This window comes from Manacus candei, unplaced genomic scaffold, assembly GCF_025592945.1.
Source record: "Manacus candei isolate 608988 ecotype Guabito, Panama unplaced genomic scaffold, ASM2559294v1 h1tg000057l, whole genome shotgun sequence".
Taxonomy (NCBI): domain Eukaryota; kingdom Metazoa; phylum Chordata; class Aves; order Passeriformes; family Pipridae; genus Manacus; species Manacus candei.
The window spans coordinates 4,983,879-5,007,647 of record NW_026138105.1 but is presented as its reverse complement, the minus strand read 5'-3'; the positions used below and the strand labels follow the sequence as shown (position 1 = coordinate 5,007,647).

General features: G+C 41.8%; 1 protein-coding gene across 3 annotated transcripts in view; it reads left to right on the top strand.

Annotated features, from left to right (window-relative positions):
* PREX1 (phosphatidylinositol-3,4,5-trisphosphate dependent Rac exchange factor 1) overlaps positions 1 to 22,268 on the top strand; it is a 145,192-nt gene extending 122,924 nt beyond the window's left edge. For 2 of the 3 annotated variants that reach the window (XM_051802716.1, XM_051802715.1), the window contains exons 26-40: positions 139 to 345; positions 2,618 to 2,706; positions 3,192 to 3,274; positions 3,887 to 3,977; positions 5,654 to 5,782; positions 6,439 to 6,480; positions 8,197 to 8,414; positions 9,411 to 9,510; positions 10,152 to 10,295; positions 10,947 to 11,061; positions 11,515 to 11,581; positions 12,320 to 12,507; positions 13,144 to 13,246; positions 13,805 to 13,872; positions 15,722 to 22,268. In XM_051802716.1, the coding sequence (XP_051658676.1) occupies positions 139 to 345; positions 2,618 to 2,706; positions 3,192 to 3,274; positions 3,887 to 3,977; positions 5,654 to 5,782; positions 6,439 to 6,480; positions 8,197 to 8,414; positions 9,411 to 9,510; positions 10,152 to 10,295; positions 10,947 to 11,061; positions 11,515 to 11,581; positions 12,320 to 12,507; positions 13,144 to 13,246; positions 13,805 to 13,872; positions 15,722 to 15,764 (1,687 nt within the window). In that variant the 3' untranslated portion in view covers positions 15,765 to 22,268. Of the gene's footprint in view, positions 1 to 138; positions 346 to 2,617; positions 2,707 to 3,191; positions 3,275 to 3,886; positions 3,978 to 5,653; positions 5,783 to 6,438; positions 6,481 to 8,196; positions 8,415 to 9,410; positions 9,511 to 10,151; positions 10,296 to 10,946; positions 11,062 to 11,514; positions 11,582 to 12,319; positions 12,508 to 13,143; positions 13,247 to 13,804; positions 13,877 to 15,721 lie in introns of those variants that run through there. The other variant, XM_051802717.1, reaches the window with a different exon arrangement.
* The last annotated feature ends 1,501 nt before the right edge of the window (positions 22,269 to 23,769 follow it).

Genomic DNA, 23,769 nt, shown 5'->3' with positions numbered 1-23,769 from the left:
GTTTGGATCAGTAGGAAGTGGTCTGTGTAGTCCATCTAAACTTCTCACAAGGTTGCTTGTGATTTCATGAAGCTGAATTTAGCCTTGGTCACAATCCTTCCTTCATGAGACTGAGAGCTGTGTGTTCTACTTCTGCAGACTTTTGTCCACCATAACAGAACCTACAGAGGGTGGTGCCTGTGAGCCACCATCTGCTGAGGAGACATCTCCACCTTCCCTGGGAGCAGAAGAGAGTGATCCTGACAAAGCTGAGCATGGTGGAATCAAGAAGGTCTGTTTCAAAGTTTCTGAGGAGGACCAGGAAGACTCTGGACATGACACAATGAGTTACAGAGACTCCTACAGGTTAGTCTGAAGATTGTGCCACTTTTACCTTGCTAATAAAGTGTTTCAAAGTTCTAATTCATGGATCCAACAAGCAGGTTGTTTTCCAGTCAGTCCATTATCTACTATTCACTTAGTAAAGTATTCACTATCATTACATTTATTACCATGGTGACATAAACACCTCCCCCAAAACAATGCCAAAATACTAAAACTTCTAGAAAACTGAATAAAATTAAATAAATAGGTCTGATGTGACTTTCCCTTTCTGTATCTTATGGCTAGAAACTACAGAAGCCCAGCAGAATTTGCAGACTGCTTGTTCTTATAATAGCTTTTATTGTAAGGGGATGTTTCCATTTGGTTCTGCAACCAAATTTCCCAAAAATCTGAGACACAGAAACAGAAATGGACATTGAGTTTTTTATTTTTAGTGGGCCTTTGAAACCACAAGTGCCAATGTTTATTCAGGTGTCTCAAAATCTTGTTTTGGTGACATGATTGACTGCTGGTTCTCCAGGAATATTTGCTGCCAAAGGAGATCTCACACACTCCAAATCTGTCTTTTGTTGGGAGGAAACATTTGGAAACTCAGCTGCAGAAGAAATGGAATAACAAGTTGTAGCCATGGCTGACCACTGCAGTTTAACATCATTAACAGGCCAGTTTTACATTTGTAGTAAGGCCCTGGAGCTGGGAGGATCCCAGGGACCTGAATGAATGCTGGGTCTTTGAAAATTCCCTGCTGCAGTCCTGGTGCTTTACTTGCCCTTGTTGGGCACTGGTACCAACAACTATAGTTCCATCCATGCAGGGCTGCAAAACTGGCAGAAGGGGAACAGTTTGTGTTGGAAGGGGTCTCTGGAGCCCCCAAGGTCCCATCTCTTGCTCAGGACAAAATTGGTTGCTCGGGGTCTTGTCCAGTTCAGTATTGATTGTCTCAAAGGACAGCAAGTACAAAGTCAGTAAAGAAAGAGAACGAGCAGTTCAGTGCTGAGATCTGGGACATCTGTTTGTTGTGTGAGATTTCAATCTGCACACGTTCTCTGAAGCTTTTGGAGTGAAATGTGCTGTATTTCTTTCACTGTTAATAGGAATCCCTGTTTAGTTTAAATTTCTGTAATTGAGGTTAATCTATTCTGGGTAGCAAAGTGACAGCACAAACAGTCTCTGTGGGTTTGTCACTTGCTCCAAAATCCTACACATAAATGTAAGATGAGAAACATTATTCTGTCTTATCTTTATTAGACAGAGGGAGAGAATTAAGCATATATTACAGATAATAGTTACTCAAGGGAGAATAAAACATGTTTTAGTGGGTTTTGATTTGAAAAACTATTGAGGAACTACAAAACCAAGCAAATTACAGATAAGAAAACACCTTGTTTGCATTAGTCATGCTGCTTTCACTGGGATCATTTGAAGTGTAATTCATAAGGGTTTGTAGAGCAGAGCAGTTGCCATAAGTATTAATCTTCTTGAGGAAAAACAGATTTCTTTGATACTAGATTTAACAAAGGACCCCAATTAGGGTTCTTCCAGTCGCTCTTACATTTTTCTTTCATGTCAGTCTAAAACAAAATCAGAGGAAGAGACAATTTGAAGACTTTTGTAAGCTTTGTTTTGGGCTTGTACCATTAAAATCTCTGTCATTTCATTGGAAGGGGAGAGCCTGTCCTTAACCTTTTTGATTACTTTTATTAAGTTATAGTTAGTGGAAAGTGAACTTTAAAGAGGGGAGATTCACACTAGAGTTTTCCAGGTGTGCATAGCCAAGAGGAAGCTGACTGTCATGACTCCTCTGCTTCCTGAGGTAGTTTTAAGATCTGCAGTGCCTGATTCTCTGATGGTAAAGATCCCTTAAATCTCCTCTCCCATCTCAGTGTCTGTGCTACTGCAGCCTCTCAATATGCTGGATTTGTATGCTGTAATATCCTGAGAATTTGTAGCAAACGTTGAGTTAAAATCTCAATTATTTGTCCCCTACTCTGTGTCCTCAGAGCAGGTTTTCTGGGCTGACCCAGCCAAGGGTGCCAGGGCCATTTGCATTTTACAGAACCAGGGTGATACAGTGGGCATTCAGTGGGCACTACACCTAGGAAAAGCCAGCCTGGGGCAGTCCAGCCCCGGAGCCCTTGCTGAGGGCTGTTCTGCATGTCATTAGTGTGCCATTTGCATATGTGGAACAGAATTAGGTTGGGGGGGGCAGTGCTAATGAAGCCAGAATGCCACTGTGTCAGAGGCTGGGTGTAGGGACAGCTTTTGTTCATCCCCTCTTTGCTTTTCTTTGTAGTGAATGTAACAGCAACCGGGACTCGGTGCTGTCCTACACCAGCGTGAGGAGCAACAGCTCTTACCTGGGCAGTGATGAGATGGGCTCAGGTGAGTGTGTGCAGGGGGACATCACCTGGGCAGTGAGGGGATGGGCTCAGGTGAGTGTGTGCAGGGGGACATCACCTGGGCAGGGCTGGGATGGGCTCAGGTGAGTGTGTGCACAGGGCACATGAATCCTCCTCGTGCTGGACCCCTCAGCAGAGCTGACAAGTCTTTGCTGATTATAAACACTTGCATATTTAAGTTGCTTGTGGTTTCTTCAAAACTAATGACAAGCACAGAAAGATAGAGGTTTGCCTTTTTCTAATAAACCACAGTAATTTTGGAACGTGGGAGAGGTACGAGGCAGGGATAAGTTTCTTTAGTTGTTGGACACTTGCATTATATGAAAATAAAGAATATTTTGATCTAAGAGTTGGAGATAAAGCAGCAATCACTGTTCACCCACCAGTGTGAAGGTGTGCCTGTGTCATCTGTGGCCTTGTCACAGGTTATGTTTGAAAGTTAAAAGCTTTTCATCTCTCCTTTATTAGGAGATGAGCTTCCCAATGATATGAGGATTCCTTTAGACAAGCAAGACAAACTTCATGGCTGTCTGGAACACCTTTTTAACCAGGTATGTAAAGTGTTATTCTTACACAGAATTGCTTTCTCTCTATCAATGTCAATGCAAGAAATTGGAAGTACTAAATTGTGTTACGAAATCATATTTGGAGGAGGGTAAACTATCAGGATTTTGGGGTATTGTGTAAGCAAGTATATTATAGGAAGGTTTGAGGAATCACTTTTGTCCACATTCCAGTTGCCTCATGTGATTTAAGCAAGGCTGACCTGCCTTATCTAAGGCATGAGACTAAGGGGAAAAAGGCTTCCCTGAAAAAAGAAAAGGTGAACAAACATCTGATGATTTGTAGGATGTAAATGGATCTCATTTGCAGATTGCAGGAGGGTTCTCCCAGGTTTGGCCTGCAGATATCTTTATAGATGTGTGACACTGGAGCATGGTTTGATATTCTCTAATCAACATGAAGACCATCATTGTGCAAAATGCTGTATTAAATGAGAGAAGGCTCTTGAGGCCAGTTCATGGCTACAAAGTCCTACTGCTGTTTGGCAGTTGTTCCAAAATACAAACAGTGTAATGGTTTGGGCATTTCCCCACAAGAACTCTGTTCAGATTTTCTTCTGCAAATCTTACTTACACTGATGCATAACATTCCAACTGTAGGTTGATGCAATCAATGCACTTCTAAAAGGACCAGGAATAACTAAAGCCTTTGAAGAAACCAAGCACTTTCCAATGGACCACAGTTTGCAAGGTAAAGAAATATGTTGACTGTATTTAGTAATGTGATTTCCAAGACCTAAGAGCTTACCATGGTTGCACAAATGCTGTCTGGCCACACAGAGTTCCTTAGTTCTGCAGTCTGCCCAGTCATGCATTATTGGCAGGTACAACTGAAATTTTCTGACCACTGAAATTTTGCATCTTTAAGAGGTTGAGTTCATGTGAATTCCTCCTGAACACAAAGAACCTTGTTTCGTTACATGCTACTGAATCCTCACAGCTCTTTCACAAGTCTCCAAATCCCCCCTTTGATGTGAACATATCTCAAAAGGTACAAAGTAGGGATAGGTCAGATACAAGGTGAATGAGTGCTCTGATAAGCTGAGGAGGGGCTGAACGCTGGAAATCTGAGGCACCAAAAGGTTCTGCCCGAGTTTGCTTAATGACTTACTCTGCTTTTCTTCAGATGGATAACTGCCAGAGTAAACTCATCCTCACATGACACTTATTTTGAAAACTGATTCCCATAGAGAGCAAACAGATGATACCGTGTTTTCTTTTTCCTCAGGGACCATGATGAGACTTTGGGTTTAGTGGTTTTGGGGCTCAGGATGTGGTTTCTTGTCTCCCTGTAGTACACAGGACTTTATTTTCTGAACATTTGCTGCATTTCCTTTCCCACTTGAAATCTGAAATGTTTCCTACTACTCCTGCTGTACCCCAGGTGCTGTAGTCACACTCCAGCTCCTGACAGGTTCTGGTTTTTAGTTACAGTGGCAAGCTCTAGAACTAGAGAGGCATTCCTGCTTTTTTTTTCCTGCCTCCAGGAATAACTCGTGAAGTTCTGTTACATGAACTCATCTCTACAAACACATTCACATTTGTGTAGAGTGTTAGTCTTTCCATGCACTGTTGGAATGAAGTGCAGAAACAACAGACACTTCCCTTCTTTTATTTTACTTAAACAGAGTCTCGTTTATTAAAACTATATTAATTAGCCTGAGAGAGTCTTTTATTTAACTGATGATTCCACTCTCATCACACTGAGGAACAGACAAGCCCTGCTTACACTCAGCTGGAATCCTGCACCACAGTATCCATTTAATAGCTACCACAGACACCTTTTGGTGATGGATGGACATTGGAATGCTCCCCTGTTCCTGTCTTGGAGCAGTTACTTGGCACAGTTTTTCTGTGTTTCTCTGCTTATGCATTTTATCCTCAACAATGGAAATTTGGCTTAGCTACATAGCTAAGTCCTGGAGAGTAAATTTTCTGCTCTATAATTAAATAATTAGCTTCCATCAGGTGAAAGAAAGCAGAATATTTCAGAACTTCTCATCAGTATTATGGGATGTGACAGCTGCAGCCAAACAGCTGATGTGATTCTGCACAGCCAGAGACTCGAGATCTACCTGACAGCTGAAACAGAGAGGGGTTCTGTGTCTGAGGAGTGGGGCAGAGCTCCCTGCTCTGTGCAGGTCACACAGGCCCACAGTCCTGAAAGCAATGCAGGGAGACTGCTGCTACTGGGAGTATGGGAATAGTCTTTTCCCTCTGTAGTGGTTCTATTTAAGAACCTTCTTCAATTCACAATTACTGTTATTGATACTGTGTCTCTGCTTTCATCTATATTTACATTATAACTCCTAAGCCACTCAGCTATGGAGCATTTCCTTAAGGGCTAACACACTCCATGTTTTCTAGAATTTAAGCAGAAGGAAGAAACCACAGTTAGGTGCCGGAACAACATTCAAGCCAGCATTCAGGAAGATCCATGGAACCTTCCAGTGCGCATCAGGAACCTTGTGGAAATCATACAGAAACATGTGGAAGGTCTGTAAATAAGGAAAAGTTTGTTATTGGCTTCAGGGAGAAAAGATCTTGGTCTAGTCAAGCCTAGCAGTTGGTTTTATAATTTGATCTCAGTTTGTAGTAAGGCTGTCCTGGGCTCTAGAGAGGAGCAGGCAGAGCGTGATGGTTTGCAGAGTCCTGGTGCTGTGTGGTGAAATTGCACCTGTGCAGCAATTCCAAAGAGCTTCCCCCCCCTTATTTTATTTCATCAGCCCATTCAGATTGATATCAAACTGATCCATCTCCCTGTGCTTTTAGAAGATGAAGAGAGAGGTGCTTGGTATATTCCAAACTGAAATGAATGCTAATCAGATGCTGCAACATCCTGACCTGTTGCAGTCTGGTTGAGCTGAAATGGGAGATGAAGCTGATGTTTGCAGCCCAGGGCAAAGCACTGGGCAGAAATCACCTCCTTAGGGATTCATCTACAAGTTTCATGGAAGTTAACACAGAGCATGTAGCCAGGAAAATTCTCTGCTTTACACCTTGGGTTTTTGGATCACAAACGTGTCTGTGCGAGTGAGGACTCTCAGAGTAAAAAGACTGGGTGAGGGATTGGGGAAATGGGGAGACTGTTGACCAAACACACCTGCCTTGCATTATGTTGACCACAGCATTCCTTGTCTTCACTGTTTTAGATGGGAAGAATCAGCTGCTTTTGGCCTTGTTAAAATGCACAGGTAAGGGGGTTTCATTTGTTGCAGAACAACAACAGGCATCAGAAGTCCCTAAGACAGTTTTATGTGCATTCACTTGCATACATGAGAATGTGATGTGTTGTTTCGTTAGCATTTAGGAGTTTTTTCCCTGGCATTTTATGCTGACATTTCTCCTGCTCTGCATCTAGGCCAGCCTTCCCATGGATCTGATGTCTCTTCTTCAGTTTACATGATTTCAGTTCACTGGAGCCTGCTTGTGTTACCTGGCTGGTTGCTGTTGTTTCACAAGCACTGTTTTTCTTTTTACTGTCTTCATTTTTTCCTTTGCACAACCCTCCTTCCCAGACAGCCTTTACTGCTTCCTGCTGTGGTGAGAACACGCAGCAAAAATGAGATGTATTGCACAATTTTCTGTGAGACCATGGACTCTGTCATCTTTCCAAGCAGAGCAGGCGTGTGGGGAGTTAGGATTGTCTGTACTGAAATTACAGCCAGGAGCAGACAAAGACAGGGAACTCCTAAATACACTGGGGACATCAGGAACCTGTTACCATGCACCAACCCTTCTGCTTGCAGAGCAAGGGACAGGTCTTTCTGAGGAGCCAATGCACAGTGTTTTTGTAATTGTAGCATCTATTTGATGTCCGTTTGCTTGAAAATGAGGTAATAAATAACTGAAATATGCTGTCATTATTTGACTATGCCAGACTTGATTTCTCAGATTTTCATAGAGTGAAGATGAGAGACTTGTATGGCTCTGAGTTACCTCTCAGCTCCTGCCAGGGCTGGTCCATGAGTCTGTCTAAAGCAGCCTGTGGATGGTCAGTCTAGTGACCATAAAGGCTATTTTTACTGATGGCAGATATAATGTGTCCCCAAATGCCTGTCTACGTGTGCCCCATCTCCTGCAGCATTTTCATGAACATCCTCTGGAAAGAAGGATGGTTACCCTTAAGCTGAGAACATGGCCCAGGGCCTGGAGTGTATTAGTCAGTCTGTTGTGTTCAGTGCTTGTAAAAATAACCCAGACATTCAAAGCCTTTGGGTGATGTCTTCAGCCTCTTTCCCTGGGGAACTCTGCCTTGCCAAGGAGAGCCTGCTGGAGGAGCTGGGGGCTCCTGGGAAGTAGCTCTTCACTTATTCATGTGCCTCTTTGGCCTGCAATCCTCTTAAGTGTGACAAGGTTGCTTTGACCAGCATGTGGCTGCCTGGCAGGCACACTGGAAGCAAAGTTAACGCAGGGGAAATTCTCCCAGGAAACATAAACCAATTGGTACCATATGGATGGGCCCAGTTAATGCATTAAGCATATGGGAAGCCCACAAAATACAGATGGATGGAGGAAGATTAATCTGTAATAGACCAGGAGAGAAGTAAGGACAGAGACCTTTCAATAATTCTTTTGCTTCTGTAAACATAAAAAGAGGGGAATCAGTCCAGATATGGCTGTATCTAAGGAGTTACAGCTCTTTCTAGTCAGAAGAAGGAGCATGCAGATGGCAGAGAGAGGAATAAACAGTTTACTGGACTAGAAAATTTTGCAAGATGCACGTATGCCAGCTGTGCTGTCCTCATCTCTCCAGCCAGGTCACACAGCAAGGGGAGGTTATCTGTTCAGGTGGTGCAAAGCTGAGGCCGAATGTCATGTGCACCCACACACAAACTGCTTTGTTGGCAGTGAGATGAAAGACAAGTGTACTCATGACTTCTTTATGCTTCTCTCCCCTTCTCTGGCAGATACTGAGCTACAGCTGAGACGTGATTCCATCTTCTCTCAGTCTCTTGTGGCTGCTATTTGCACCTTTTCAGAGCAGTTACTGGCTGCTCTCAACTATCGATACAACAACAACGGGGAGTACGAGGAGAGCAGCAGAGATGCCAGCAGGAAGTGGCTGGAGCAGATTGCAGCCACTGGAGTTCTACTGCACTACCAGTCCCTTCTCTCCCCCACTGTGGTAAGATGAAGAGTTGGGGCACCCTTGGGTCTGCTCACACACTTGCCTGTGTGATTCTGTGCCACTCACAGCACAGCTAGAGCCCCTTATTCTGGTGGCATGTTCAGACTCTCACTACAGCGAGCTCTGGGCATTCCTGCTGCTGGCAACCAAGTGCCCATATTCCTTATCCTGCCATTTTCATCTCCTCACAAATACCAGGCCCATGGTCACACCAGAACACCATAGGAACTGATCTGCCTTCACATTTGGAACAACTGCTGCATTTAGGGAGGTTTTAGGGCCCAGCTGTTGGTGACACGAGTGTCCCCTGCCATCCCCTGGCGAGGACACACATTCCCCAAACAGGCGAGAAAGTTGGGAGGATTGCAGGAGTTGGGACAAATGGACAGTCCATCTCTCAGGTCTGTGGTGCTGGGGTGTGAGGCACTATTGTTCTTCTGCACCTAACAAGCACATGAGCCACAGCTACAGGAGATCAGCTGCCATAACTGTACAAATGCTAAGAAAAAAAGGAGCACAAAAAAGACAAGTAGCTCTGACAGTATAGAAAATGGATTTTTTTTTTTTTTGACTGTGGAAATACTGTAGATTGAGTGTAGTTTTTTTTTACCTAATGCAATCCAAACTACTTGTGTATGTAACTGCTATTTCTTTTCATTGCATGCAGCGTGTCAATATTTATTTTGCAGTAACTGATCAACTGTTCTTCACATGTTTAGGTTATAGAATAAAGCTTGGAGAAAGAGATCCCTTCAAACATTCAGTCCTTAAACCTCTCGACTGTGAATCACATCAAATGACACCTAAGCAAGGGGTGGTTAAACTTGTACCAGTATGAGTTAAGGAGTTGTTAGTAATTCCCTGGCTGGGATGGAGCTTATGGAAAGCTCTGCACTCTGCTCTAGGTCTCCTCAACCAAAGCATACCCATAACAATGACACCTTCCTGCCAGGTAATAACCTCTTTGTGTGTGTTTCCTTGCTTTACATGCAGAAGGAGGAGCACACCATGCTGGAAGACATCCAGGTCACTCTGGCTGAACTAGACAAAGTTGCCTTCTATTTCAAGCAGCTGGATGAAAGTCTTGTAGCAAGTGAGTATCCTCTGTTTCTTTAAAGCTCTTTTTTGGTTGTTGTATGTTTTATGGGTTAATATCCTCTAGGATTGTGATCTAGGAGACCACGTCAGACCTGGAGAGCACCGGGCAGCTTCTCTGTTGGAGTCCCTCAGTTTGCACTGCAAACACAGAGCATAAAAAGCAGGACTGACAGGGTGGGATAGTGGTGCCTGTTCTGTGCTGTGTAGCTGTGGCTTGTGCCTTATCAGGGTGACTTTGTACCTGGGGAGGTGTCACAGATGATGAGCAGTTCCTGACAGATGTTTGTAATTCACCACATTCCCTGTGGTGAATCCCCAGCTCTCCAGTGTCCAGTGTCCCACCCTGCCAACTCTCTCTTCATGTTTACTGGTTGAGATGCCATGAAACAACATGGGATTTTAATTATTAACCACGTTTATTGTATTTGCATCAAACATCAGACTAAATCACACTAACTAATACCTTTTTAAGTGTAGTATGTCAGAGCCTGCATTCTCTCCATAAAGGCTCTCCCTTACTCATCTTATGGTGGAGATGGGAAATGTCATTAGGTAATCTAACAAAGTCTCTTAACAGTGGTTTCACAATTCCCCTGCTGTGGTAAAGCAGTAAGTGTTTTATCTTTATTTCTCCAGATACTCATGTCTTCTACCACATTGAAGGAAGTCGTCAGGCCTTGAAGGTTATCTTTTATCTTGACAGCTACTACTTCTCCAAACTGCCTGCTCGGTTTCAGAATGGGGGAAGCTTGAAACTGCACACGGTGCTCTTCACAAAAGGTGTCTATAAAAAGCTTTCTCGAGAAAAATAAGCTCAACTGATGGTTCTGAAAGGTTCCAAATAAAGAATGACCATGAAGCTCTTAAAAAAATGCGGCTGAGACCTACAGACACATTTAAGAAGCAGGTGCTTCTATTTTAGGAAGACCTGGGGAGTACTAGATAAGGCACAGTCATGAGAACAAGATATGCCTGTTTAGGACTTTTTTATGCTTTCCTCTAATGGCCATAGAGACACTGCTGGAGTACATGGATGGTCTGATCTCGTGTGGGATCAGGTGGTGTGCCCAGGCTACAGGGAAGTGTTTTAAAAAGCAAGCAGCATGACAGAATCATCTGGGCTGGAAATCAACTTGATAAGCAAATATTCCCACCAAAATACAATACAGGACATTTCCTTCAAGGGACCATTAATGGGGAATAGTTGCTGTTAGATAGAAGTGCTTTTTGTGAAACTCACCTTTAGGATATCACCACTGTACTCCCATATTGGGAAAGGCACTAAATTAGTGCAGTAGTGGAATCAACCTTGACATGATCAAACAGTGACAAAGTCATCTGCTGAGTAATGAATGAGATGGTACAGAGATAAATAAATGAATTAAAAAACCCACTAAGAACATAGGTTTGGTAAAATGTTTTCTTCCTCAGCTCTAGAGAGTACGGAGGGGCAATCACAACCAGCTGGCTCATCTCTGGAAGAACTCCCACAGCAAATTAATGGCATTTCACTTGAGAAAGTGCAGCAATACTACCGGAAACTCAGGTATGCTGTGCTTCTGCCTTGCCTTAAAATACACAGAAAATTTCAGAGCACTCCTTCCTGAGGGCCTTAAAATCTAATGAAAAAGAGGTTCCATTCGTGATGGGGTTTTTGTACAAATAGGGTTTTTGGAGATCCTCACTGTGTGGTAAACTTGTTAATTTTCTTCCCATAGTTAAGCTCGTTCAGGAGTGCACTGTACAGGATGGAATGCCCATTATATTTGACCTCAGCATTTTGTGCAGAACTAAAATTATTATTTTAAATGGAAATTCAGAATATTTTTTAATACAGAGTCTGTAAATTACTGCCATCACAATGGTTCAATAAGAAAGCAGATCCTCAAGTACCAGATTTTTAGCATAGCTTACTCAACTGTTTTGTACAAGATAATACACACATATGTGCTTGAACTGGGACAACCAACTAATCTAGTCCTTGCTGGCCTTTTTGCAGGACATTTTACCTAGAGAGATCAAACTTGCCCACTGATTCCAATACTACTGCAGTGAAGATTGACCAGGTATTGTTGCTGTGTTTATTTCTGCAATAAATTCTCTCTCAGAAGTGTTATTTCAACATCTCTAAAATCCCAGCTGTGGGATACCTGTATGGCAGATCTGTACAAACCCAAACAGCATTTTGAAATGTTCCCTACCCTAAAGGGGTGAATTTCTCTGGAGCTTGGCTGCAGTTCTTCTGTTGAGAGGAAATTGTGCAGAACCAGCTTAGACACAGCCCCCCCTAACTTGGCACTAAGGAGGCTCTGGGTGACCCTGCCTGCCCCTCACCAACACGATGGCTGAGGCCAGACAGAACAGGCTCATTTTCCTCTCCCACAGATGCATGAAAATGAGCAAATGTTCCATTTGCAAGTTACACTTTGTTCACAGTTAAACCAAGAGGAAAATGGTGCTGCCCAGCATCTCATGTACAGGCAGTCTGTCTAACAGGGCAGGGCACATATGTGGATATCTGCAGGTAAGGCATGAAAATGCTGCTGCAGGGAACACAAAGCCAGAGACCACCCTTGCAGTTGCTTTGGAGAGGATGTATGTGATTTGTGGGAACTGCAAAGAATCACCCCGAGCCTAAGTAATTGTATTTTGCCACTTCCAAAGTTCACGTATATTCTGATTAGTTGTTCCTGTGTGGGAGTTACTCTCATGTAGAATATTGTGCTTACATATAGGATAAAGGCTTGTAAATACAAGTGAAGGTGTAAATATGCCACTGACTGTGTTTGTATTGCTTTGTTCAGCTCATTCGCCCTATCAATGCCATGGATGAGCTTTGCAGGCTGATGAAGTCTTTCATCACCCCCAAACCAGTGCAGTCAGGATGTTCCAGCAGTCCCACATCAGGAGCTGCCTTGCTGCCAGTATCCTCTGAGCTCTGTTACCGCCTGGGAGCCTGTCAGATCACCATGTGTGGCACTGGGATGCAGAGGTGAGGGTTAAACCTGGGTCCTGCTGCTGTGGTGAGAACTTCTGTCCTTCCTAGAGATTTGATTCCATTCAAAGCAAAATAAGGTAAATTTTAAGGGATGTCATAAGGACCTAAATCTACTAACATCTTTACTTTGGGGTAGGTTGTGATTATTAATACTTTTGTTAATAATTAGTATTGACACACAAAAGTTTTTGTGTTTCAGTGCAACAACCCATGCAACTGAGTGATCTGAGAGCACAGAACTTGCTGTCTTCAGTCACATGCTGAACATGTAGGAAGTTGCTCAAAAATAGTTTTAGAATCTTGGTGTGTGCACACGTTGATTTTTAAGCACACTGTTCTTCCAGTGTCTCAAAGTCAAGATTCACTTGTGAATCCCTTTAATTGAATCAGTGCAGAAGAGCAGTGACGCACAGCCTTGTAGTAATGATGCTGAGACTCCAACAGTTGCAGTATCTAAGTGTAACAAGACTGGAAATGTAGGACTGAGGTAATTTAATAGTTTTGTAGGTAAAAAAAACTAAGCAAGTGAAGATAAGTAACCAACTAGCAGAGCAGGTAAGTGTCCTGTACATCCATATTTATATTTTTTCAAACTGATTTGTGATCTCCTGTCTCTCCTCCCTCGCTCAGGAGCACCCTGAGTGTGTCCCTGGAACAAGCTGCCATCCTGGCCCGCAGCCACGGCCTCCTGCCCAAGTGCATCATGCAGGCTACAGACATCATGAGGAAGCAAGTGAGTATTTGGCCGTGGCTGCTGCACCCACCATCTTCATCCCAGGGACATTGTGGCACAAACACCAGGTTCTTTTGGTGGGCACTGTGTTTTGTGCACTACAAACCCACGTAGCCAAACTTATGAATTTATAACCTTACTAATATCTGAGTAGTTACACCTGTGTTTGACAGGAACAAATGAACATTTGCATGTATAGCCATTACAACAATTAAAATCTATGCCTCAGTGTACATTATTTAAAATGTGTATCTTGATGGATAGACTGTGCAGCATACTTAAGACAATTTCAGTACAGAAAAAAACCAAGTCTCAACCACAGTGTTAAATAGTAGATATTCCCTAGTGCTAGACAGCAGTGCTTGTAAAATGCTTTGGGACTAATTCTGTCCTTTAAGTAAACACAGATGACTAATGTATCCACCCAATGGATTCCAAATCTTCTAGAAGTAGTTAATGGATTCTCAAATAGGAACCATACTCCCATTACAATATTTTCCCCTAAGGATCATCAGCTCTATCGATACTGTTAGTACCATAAATTCTCTGTTTCCACAGGGACCAAGGGTTGAAATCTCTGCCAAGAATCTGAAAGTGATGGACCAAATGCCACAGTGTGCACCTCGGTAGGTTATTATGTATTATGCATTTGCTCTGAGTGCTGGTTTTATGTTTCTGGAACAATTGTGGAGTTCCTGTTATAACCAGAGATGATCTTAGTAGCAATACTGGAGAAAAAAAAAAGAGGAATCCTGTTCTTCTTTCTCCCTGTACTAAACTAAGTGCACTGTAGATTAATCAGCTTTGCTGCTTGCAATTTGTACATCATCAGCTTCAAAGACTTTCTGCATTTTCTGAATCAAACATAGCTGATCTTTTTTGAACTGTTGCTGTGAATTGGCAAAGATAAGGATTGACAGCCACATGTGGAATGCTTAGAAAGAAAAACTCCTGAACAGCAAAATCTGAGTGCAGATATGCAAAGATAATCCATAAGCTGATACCACTGTGTGCTTACAAGAGCCTGATGGCTGAGTTCTGGCAGAGCAGGTTTGAGGGCAAGTGCTGCCAGTCAGAGGAACCCCACAGTAGTGCAGCCTAAGGAGGGTCTGTTGCACAGGTTCTGTATGGGTTTGTCTAGAAGGCAGCTTTGAAAAGCTCTGTACATTTGTGAATCCCACTGCACCGAAAGGGAGCTCGAGATGTTCACCTCTCTCTACAGGAAAGGAATACCTTTATTTTTAAGAAAAGTATCTGATCAATTTTTTCCAGTTTCATCTCTCAGCAAAAGAATGTTCTTTAATAAACCATAACACAGCATTTCCCCTCAATGGCAGTAACAAATCATCGTGGTTTAGATGACAATATGTACAGAATCCATCTGTACAAATATGGGAGAACTTCTGATTTTGTTCATTAATGGCATTGTTTACATAAAGGCAAACCAGTAACTGCTATTTCAAAATGGAATAAAACAATGCTGTTGGCTCCTGGACCATGGCCCCAGTGCCATCCATCAGATTTTCACAGGGAGGTTATTTTGCCTTATTAACAGCTGTATGTTACTTTGGTTCCATTTTTATGACCATAACAGCATGTTACATTCAAAAAGAAATAGCTTTACAAACAAATCAGAAGACGATTTGTTTGTGTTGAGTGTGTTCTTTTGAATACGCTCCAAATCACAACGATAAATTCCAGGACTGTTTACTCGGGTTATTTCAGGGCAATAAAGCTCAGATATGTGTGTTCCTACCGGGTTCCATCATCATAATGGGAAATAAAACTGAGCACTAAGTTAAAAGGAGATCTGGGGAATTAATATTAACTCTCAGGATTGTACTACCTAACACTGAGGTTTGTCAAACTCTCTAACAGGAGTCTTGAAAGAGAAGTTATAAAAGACTTGGTTTTATTCAGATGAAAAGAAAACAGCCAAGAAAAAGCTACCACAAAGTCATACAAGAATGACAAGTAAACATGTGCTTAGGTTTAAGCACTGCTCTCAATTTGCTAATCTTGTGACTCAAAAAATTTCTCAGAAAATATGATTATTAATTTTAAAGTTTGTTCAACCATGTCAACAAGCAAATATGTTCTTTTATGTGCTTGGTATTCCAATTGGGAGGGAGCAGGAGGGAAGTTTTTTGTTCAGGTAAAATGCTGAACTGGGTTTAAAAACCAAAGGAAATAGAAAAAGAGAGAAGGGACTGGTGAAGACCCAAAATTAAAAGGGAGTGATGGAAAGCCTCAAACAATGTTGTAAACAACGATTATAAATACTTCAGTTAACAAATCACTAGAGGCACTTCTAAATTTGCAATGATTAAGATTAAAAATAATGATATTCTTGATATGGCATTACCTCTAAAAATTGCAGAATGACAAAGGAGCTGCTGACTCCCGTATAGGATGGCAGTAACTCTGTTATTATCCTTGTGATCTTTAATTCCCTCCTCTTCATCTGCCCCAAAGGCTCTATAGGTTGTGCCAACCACCTACAGACGGGGATTTATAGAAGTGGGAGCCACTCGTGGCAGAACCAGGGGAGCAGCCCTGCCCAGGGCCCCACCAACTACCCCTGCTGGTGCTGCTCTGGCTGGGGGAGATGGACCTGCTGCCCCAGGCCCCAGGAACCTGCCTTTGAGCTCCTGCAGGATTCCTTTGTTTCTTTGACTTCTTGAAGAAATTCTTGGACCAGACCCCACGGGGTGAGGATGGACCTGCTGCCGTTTGCCAGGTGCCTGGAACAGTGACCATTGTTCTTCAAGGAAGTGCAGTGTGACTGGTGGCTTGTTTGTGCTGCCACCTGAAGGTTGTGGACTTGGGGGTCTGGATTGGTTCAGGAATTGCTGGGGGGACACGTGTCTCTCTCCCTGTGCTGCCCTGGCAGCCCTGGGACTGCCAGCAGGATTTTGGTCGACATCCTCGTGCAGTGGCTTCAGAAACACCAGTTTTTCATGAACTGACCTGCACTTTTGAACAAAGAATAGCACAGTCTTTGGTTTATTCAAATATCAACATAAAGAATTTCTTCTGGAGTCATTTTCCACTTCAGCCCAGTGAGAGCCAATCTCTCTATGCTGCAGAGTATACATTCCATAATACTTCTTACCATTACTTCATTTTACTTACTGTAGCTTCCAGGTTTTTGATTAACTTTTTACTAATGCCCTATGATTATATACTCTGGAATACAGTGCTAGTGAAGAGGAGAGATTGGGAGTGAAGGATTTTAAAGGAATCTTTACAAAGGAAAAAATACAGTCTTATAATCTGATTATTTGAACAGATGTAGTTTTTAAAACAGGTCAGAAGAACTATACTTATTTATGTGGAGTGGAATAATATGTGTTTTCGATCATGTTATTATATATACAAGATTTAAATAAAAATTATATTGTTTAAAATGGGACCAATATGCTGGCAGTTACACAGCTACTCCCAGTTTACTGAAAAAAATCTACATTATTTAAAATCTTTCAATATTTAAGTAGTCTTTAATACAGTTATTAAAGTGTATTAGGGATGCTTTTAAGTTAAAAGAAAAAAGGAATCCTGTAAATAATGTACTTTATTTTTTCTCATTTGAAAAGTTGTTCTCCATTCTGTCAGTATTACCCTAAGCACAGTAATTTTTTCCAAATTACTGGCTGAAACTAATCAAAACATGTCAGCAGTCTCAGGATAGAAATAATGTTCCTTTGGAGTGAGTGCCTTAACATGACCACCCCTCCCTACCACAGCAGGTGTACAGGAAACTCCCCATTGCTCTGACTCTCTGCAGCCTCCTTTGAACCAGCTCCCAGTCAGGAGATGCAGGAGTGCTTTGCAGTGATGTATATTCTAGAAAATAAAGGCTTGGGGGGGTTATTTTTGATGTTGTTTGGTTTTTAGTTGACTTCATTTTGTTTTAATAGCATCCAAACCAACTCAAAACCTAAAATTAGACTTTTTCACTTGGACGTGAAGGCCTCTTAAATTTTTTCAATCCTCTCTTCAACACAAAATGGCTTATGACAATTTGGGGGATGCAGATTGTTCTGAACCTTGTTCCTTAATTTTTAAATATTTTTTTTTCTTTTCACTCACAGACTGAAATAATTTTGGGGAAGGAACATGTTTTGTTTTGATCTCTTACTTTTAACTGTTTCCTCTGACCTACAGCAGCCTCTTTAGATCCTGGTGCTAATAACACAGAGGTCACGGGCTCCATCCTCGTTATGGGCCATTCACTTAAGAGTTAGACTCAGTGATCCTTGTGAGTCCCTTCCAACCCAGAATATTCTGTGAAATATTCAGTTCTAACCTGTTACAGGGAACTAGGACAGCCCATGGATTGCCAGCTGTGGGATCCAGGGGTTTGGTGCTGGGTGTCCATTCTGGATTGCAGCCAGATGAGCAGATCACTATTTCAATGCACTTTCTTGTTAATTTTGGGAGAGTTACTCTTACCATTTACTGTTTGAAGAAGAAATGGATGTTTCTTCACTGAATCTTCAACTTAAAATGTACTTAGTATTATAAGAACTGTAGGAACACCCAAAAGTAAGAAGGAACACGTGGGCCAAGCCCTGGCTGTGTCTCCACCAGCTCAGCTCCGTGGAATGGCCTGGGCAGGATCCTGGCCCACGTCTGCAGCCACTGCCAACACAAGAGATGCAGAGAAGGGTATCTAAGGGCATTTACACTGTGCACTGTTTTACACTGAAATGTATATGTAATTCTCACTGAAAACGCGATAGAAGTTTTTATTATTAAAAGCTGGTTTATATTATAAGGAAAAGAAGGTATGATCTTATTTTCTGTTACCCCCTTCAGTTTCTTAGCTCTAAGTTCTGTTGAGCAGTTTAAGCTCTGCTACTTGTATGGAATGGTGAGGAGCCTGAAGTTTAAACAGTAAGGGGAGAGCTGGGTTTGATATCAGCTCAAAGTGGCAGCGTAGAGGCGAACTCTTCCTGTTTGTGCAGCCCCCTACAGCTGTGGTTTCACTGCAGACTTCCTGTGAGGGTAGAAAAGAAAACCTGTTTTGATGCTGTAAAACTGTGGGGTTTGAATCCAGTGCTGGAAAAGAACAGATTCAAGTGGAAAAAAAAAAGAGGGCAATGCACAACCGAGCCCGCAAGCAAAGAGGGATTAGGTCTGTGGAATTCCCAGGGCTAAAAGCAAAGTAAGAGTCAGGCCTGGCACAACTGAGCAAGTACAGATTTCACAGATTTGGAGCATCTGATACAGTGGATGTGTGGAAAATGTGGAAAACAGTCAAGATGGAGAACATGGGAATTAGCAGCATGGTGATGTGTGTAAGCAGCTGGCTAAAGGAAAAAAGACAATGCTGAAAAGAAAGTGGAGTTGGGTGGCAGCTGCAAGTGGAATTTCTTATGTATATATCTTGTAACTGAATTTGCTTAACCACTGCATTTGCATTGACCACTGCAGCACAGATCTGAGCAGGCTGGGGTTGATGCTGGGTTGGGAGGCACTACTCTAGCAAAGGATCCCAGTACACACACAAAAAACCCCTGTAAGACTTTGAATGCTGAAGGGGATGAAATGAGTGGGATTGAATTTTGCAGTACAAATATTAGCTCATGCACTCAAAGATTGAACAAAATGTCTTGCTGTATTTCTGGTTAATTGATAATAAAAGGACCTTGGTCATAGAGTTTGTCACAAGATGATGCAGAGGCAACTCGATAGAATCTTGAAAGCTCAGCCTGCACTAGGAGACAAATGGCCAGCTGGGATGGTGAGGTATTCACACATATTGGCCCTGTTCTGAGGCCAAATAATTAATTAATTATGTGAAAATGGGTAGCTGGGTGTTGAGGAAAAGAGGAATCTTTATAAGAAAAAGATAATGAGAAAGGTAAAGACAGTTCAGTGTAAACATAAATACAGCCTGAAGATAAAAAAAAAGGAGTACCAGGGATCAGGGATTAATTAATATTGGCTGAAAATTCTTCTGGACCTGAGAAACATTTTTCTCTAGTCAGGCTCTGTCAAAAAAAGTGACCTCAGTGAAGGCTGAGGGGGACACGACCCAGCCCAGCCCAGCCCTGCAGAAGCTGCTCTGGCTGTGAGAGGGGAGCTGGGTGAGTAGTCCTACTTTTCTCCTGGCCTTTGCCAAGGTGCAAACTGCTTTTCAAACCCAGGCTTTGGCCACCTGCCAGCATTAGACATTTTCCTGTTCCACTCTTCATTTGCAGACTGAAATAACTGGGATTTTTAGATGAGAAACCACAGCTTTAGACAAATACACATCTCGTTTCCATCTGGAATAAAAAACAGTGAAAAGTCCACCTGAACTCTGGCAAATTCTTTTTCCTCTGTCATATTTTCTTATCAGCAAATACTGCTAATTAGGGAATATTTTGAGCACTGATTGTTTCACGGTTCTAAAGTGATTTGAAGATTTAAAACACTAAGCCTAATAATTGGGAATTTCAATGTAAAAAACATCTGAAACAGTCCTACTTCCGTGACAGTTCATGTGTATATTATTTCATCTGTCCTAACACTTGTCATTATAAACGTCTGGCATAGTTTCTAAACACCTGGTCATTGTTAATGGCTAAAATGGCAAAAACCTCAACAAACAGCTCATGAAATCAGCTTATTCACAAAAGCACACAGCCTTACTGATGAGATAGCATTGGTTGATCAAATTACCCAATACAGTTTGTATCCAAGGCTAGTGTTTATGTAGTGTTTAAAATATGAAGTTCAGGTTTGCCATTCAGACAAGTCTGCAGTAGCTGTTCATCTGCACAGGGAAGAAAAGCTTTCAAACAGTAAAAGGTATTTTTCCCACCTTGTAGCATGAGAGCCATGGCTTTGATTAGCACAAGAAACCACTACCATGGCACTGAGTTCTGAGCCTTCTGCTCCTTCCTAGGCACAAATCCTTCCTGTTTCCCCTTAGGTAACACAGTACATACAGTGTTGATGGGGCTGTCACAGCATCACTGCACCTCATCACCAAAGGACACTTTCTTTAATATAAACTGAACAAATTCTTGTGTCCTTACATTAATTTCTGTGTTCAGCCTCAGCAGGCTCCACTGGTTATACTGAGTAATTCACATTTCCTTTCTACAGCAGCCTGGGGAGGGAATGGGGAACTATTTGTGTGCACTGGTACTGTGAAGATTCAAAGGAGAAAAATTGTTAACTGCTTTGAAAACTGATGGTGCTTTACGTGTATAATATAGTTTTAATGACTTGAAAAAACAGGAAACTAGAAAAAAGGATAAACATCACAATGACACATAAAAATTTCTGCTCTTATTTCCCATAAATAAGATAATTGAGAGTTGTTGGTATAAGAAAAGGGAACTGAGTGTATTTTTTATGTACTTCCTCTGCCTTGTTTCAGCATTCAGAAGTGCTGTGCACTAATACCATCAAGGAATCTAGTAAAAACATCTCTGTTTTCATTAGTGAAAAAGAATAAACTCATATTTGTGTGTAAAGTTTCTCTAGACTTCCTTAACTTCAGCAGTTTCTACTTGATTTGGAGAGTATCAGAATTCAGCACATAAGTAAACTTTAGGTGAATAATATTTTAAAACTGTGGTCCTGGGAAGAGGTTATTCAATTGTGATTGCAGAGTAGCTCCTTTCACTTTGTTAAAGAATATCACCCAGTTTGCCATTGTTAATTGAGAATATTATTAAGGTCCTTCCAGTTGTCAGCCTTTATACCCTGAGAATCAGGCTCTTGCCCACTCTTGAAATCAAGTGTACCAGAAGAAAGATTTGTTGGTACCTGGATCCTAATCAGCTGAAGGGGTTTCACCTTTGTGTTCTGAAGCCCACACTGGCATCAGTGGTGAATTAAAGAGAAAGGACCTGATTATTTTAGAACAAAAGGCTCAATTTTCGTAGTTAAGCTTTCACAGATGTTTCCAGATGAGCCAAGATGAAAATCCCTGCACTGATACACCACCACAGGACAAATAACTCCTTGAAGAGGACATGCTTTTTGAAAGGCCTTTATTTTTACCTTGTGTACAAAGGGTAGGAATGGCCACAGTAGTGTTAGGCTTTTGAAAGTTAATCAATCATCAGCTAGAGTAGCTCAAGTAAGATTGAGCTCAGGTACCATCACTGCATTTGCACCCAATATCAGTGACCTTGTCTGGGCTGGGGGGACAATTCCAAAATGACACAAGTTGGAGGGTATGTTTTTGCATGAAACAGAACTTGTCATGGTTTTAGGAAAATGTTCCAGAGATTATATTTTTATATCTGTTCATGGGATTGGCATTTTCAAATGTTTTGTAAAAGGAAAAATATGTAGAGAATATTTTAGAGAGTTTTCCCATTTAAGTTTGAGGGATTTTACTGTACTAATAGTGTTATATTTTTTGTCATGCTTCTGTAGTTTTAACTAAGTACATGTATCCTGCATAAAGATAAAAGTCTTAATGTAATTTTTCAAATTCTTGTATCGTCTAATCCCTGCTGTCATTTTATCATTCCTGCTCTGTGTGTGTTTGGTTTGCTGATTGCTCCTGTCTGTCAGAGCTGAAAACAAGCCATTCCACAAACGCTGCCCAGCCTGGCAGAACAATAAGCCCTCTATCAGATGGGATTCAGAGCACTCCTCCATGGGTTTGGAAGGTTGAAAGGTATCTGCACAGGATGCATTTCTGTTGGGCTGTTGAGAATACTTGGCCTATTGCTTTAAGCAGAACCTTTCGAACTTCAAGAAGGTTGAGAAAATAAAAAGTACTTGGTGGTCAAATCCTTTTTCGTTTTGTGGGATAAGGGACAATTAAAATAGCTCTTTACTTCCCTGAACAACCTGCATCCTGTCTTTATTGAGCCTGAATTAAAGAACTAAATCTCTTTCCCCTCTTCTGCAAAAGGACAAAAACTGGACCCAGAAAAATGCACTGTTGCCTTTCATTCCCCCAGCTGTGCATCCAAAATTTCCTAGTGCTTTATCCCAAAGTCTAGTGATTGCCTGACAGCATTCAGAGTCAGTACAAAATAATACTTTCTCTATGGAGCAAAAAGAACAAAGATTACCTTTTTCCTGGTTTTCCCTCATAATTTAAATAATTCCTTGTTGAAACTGTAGTTCTGTTGATTTTCCAACCATGCAAGCTGTGTCCAGTTCTGCCTGAGATTCAGATGGATTCTCTGAGGAGCAAAAAGATGAGAAAGGTGAAACTGTAAGGGTAAAAAAAAGTATAGGTTGAATGGGAAATGTTGCTGAAAGTATCATCAATAAAATGACAGTAGCACTCCCTTTGGTGGAGTCCTGATCACCCAGGGCTTACAAGGCACACGACTGCAGTGAGCAAAATTAAATGACTGAATTAGCTGCAGGAACAAGGGGTGATATTAGTCAGGAATGGTACATGACAGTTATAATAACATGGGGCTTAAGATCTACTATCAGAAAAATTACTGAGATATTCACGTAATTTTTCTTTATGTATCCTGTAGGACCAATCAGCCACTGAGTTGAACTCTTTTGAGTTACATATCAAAAAGGTAACTCTTTACCAAAGGAATTTACCATCCAAAAGTGTGTCCCATTTTTGGAGGGTGTTGGTATTCCCCCAGTTCCTAAGGAGGGATACTAACAGGTTACTCACAGCAATAAACAGGTACAGAGAGGCTGGACAGAACCCCCCCAAAGCAACCCTACAGCTGTCAGGCTCTGAGGTCCCAGACCAAATCCTGCACAGATTGCTCAGCCCCTCTGTCCATCTCCAGCCTGGACTGGAAAGGAAGTGATGCCTGAAGAAAATACAGGGAGAAAAAAATTAGTTTTAGAGGTGAGATAAGGAAAGGATTTTGATTTGTACCCAGGCATAAAGATTACAGGACACGTGTGTAACCCCCTGTGTGCAGTTGTTACAATTTAGAATATTGTCTGTCCAATCTTAGGGTTTTTCCACCCACTGGCTTTTGCCCTGGACCACCCTCAGTCACACCCCTTGGAAATTGGGGCTGGGGGCTTTTCGAGACCACCTCTTCATCATCTTCATCATCTTCATCTTCTTTGGGGTACAGTTCACCCAGTTCTTGACTGTACTCTTGCAGTTTAGGCCAAGGTACAAGTGTTCCCTAAACAAAATGGGCCTACTTTGACAAGAGACTAAACATTTTCTAATGGAATTCAGGGGATATTGATATGGGGTAATAGGGGTTGAGGAATGTGTAAACTACTGTGCCAAAGGGTGAGGGATACAGCTACTTCTAAAGTCTGCTTCTACTATATATCTACTTATAAAGCTTATAAAAATTAGGAAAATAAAAAAAAACCAGATGGACCTTAAGGCATCAGAAGCAATAAACCTCAGAACTCCTGAGCGGTCCCTTCTGGCCGTCGCCATTCAACCATTTGAGAAATGCTCCTCCTTGCCAAAAGAATGACTCATTTTGTAAAATGTCAATTAATGCCCTGCAGAGTCTGCAAAAAAAAAAAAGAAAAAAAAAAAAAAGGTCTGTTTTTAATGAATTCGGATTACAATTAGTAATTAATGTTTGAACGAAGCGATT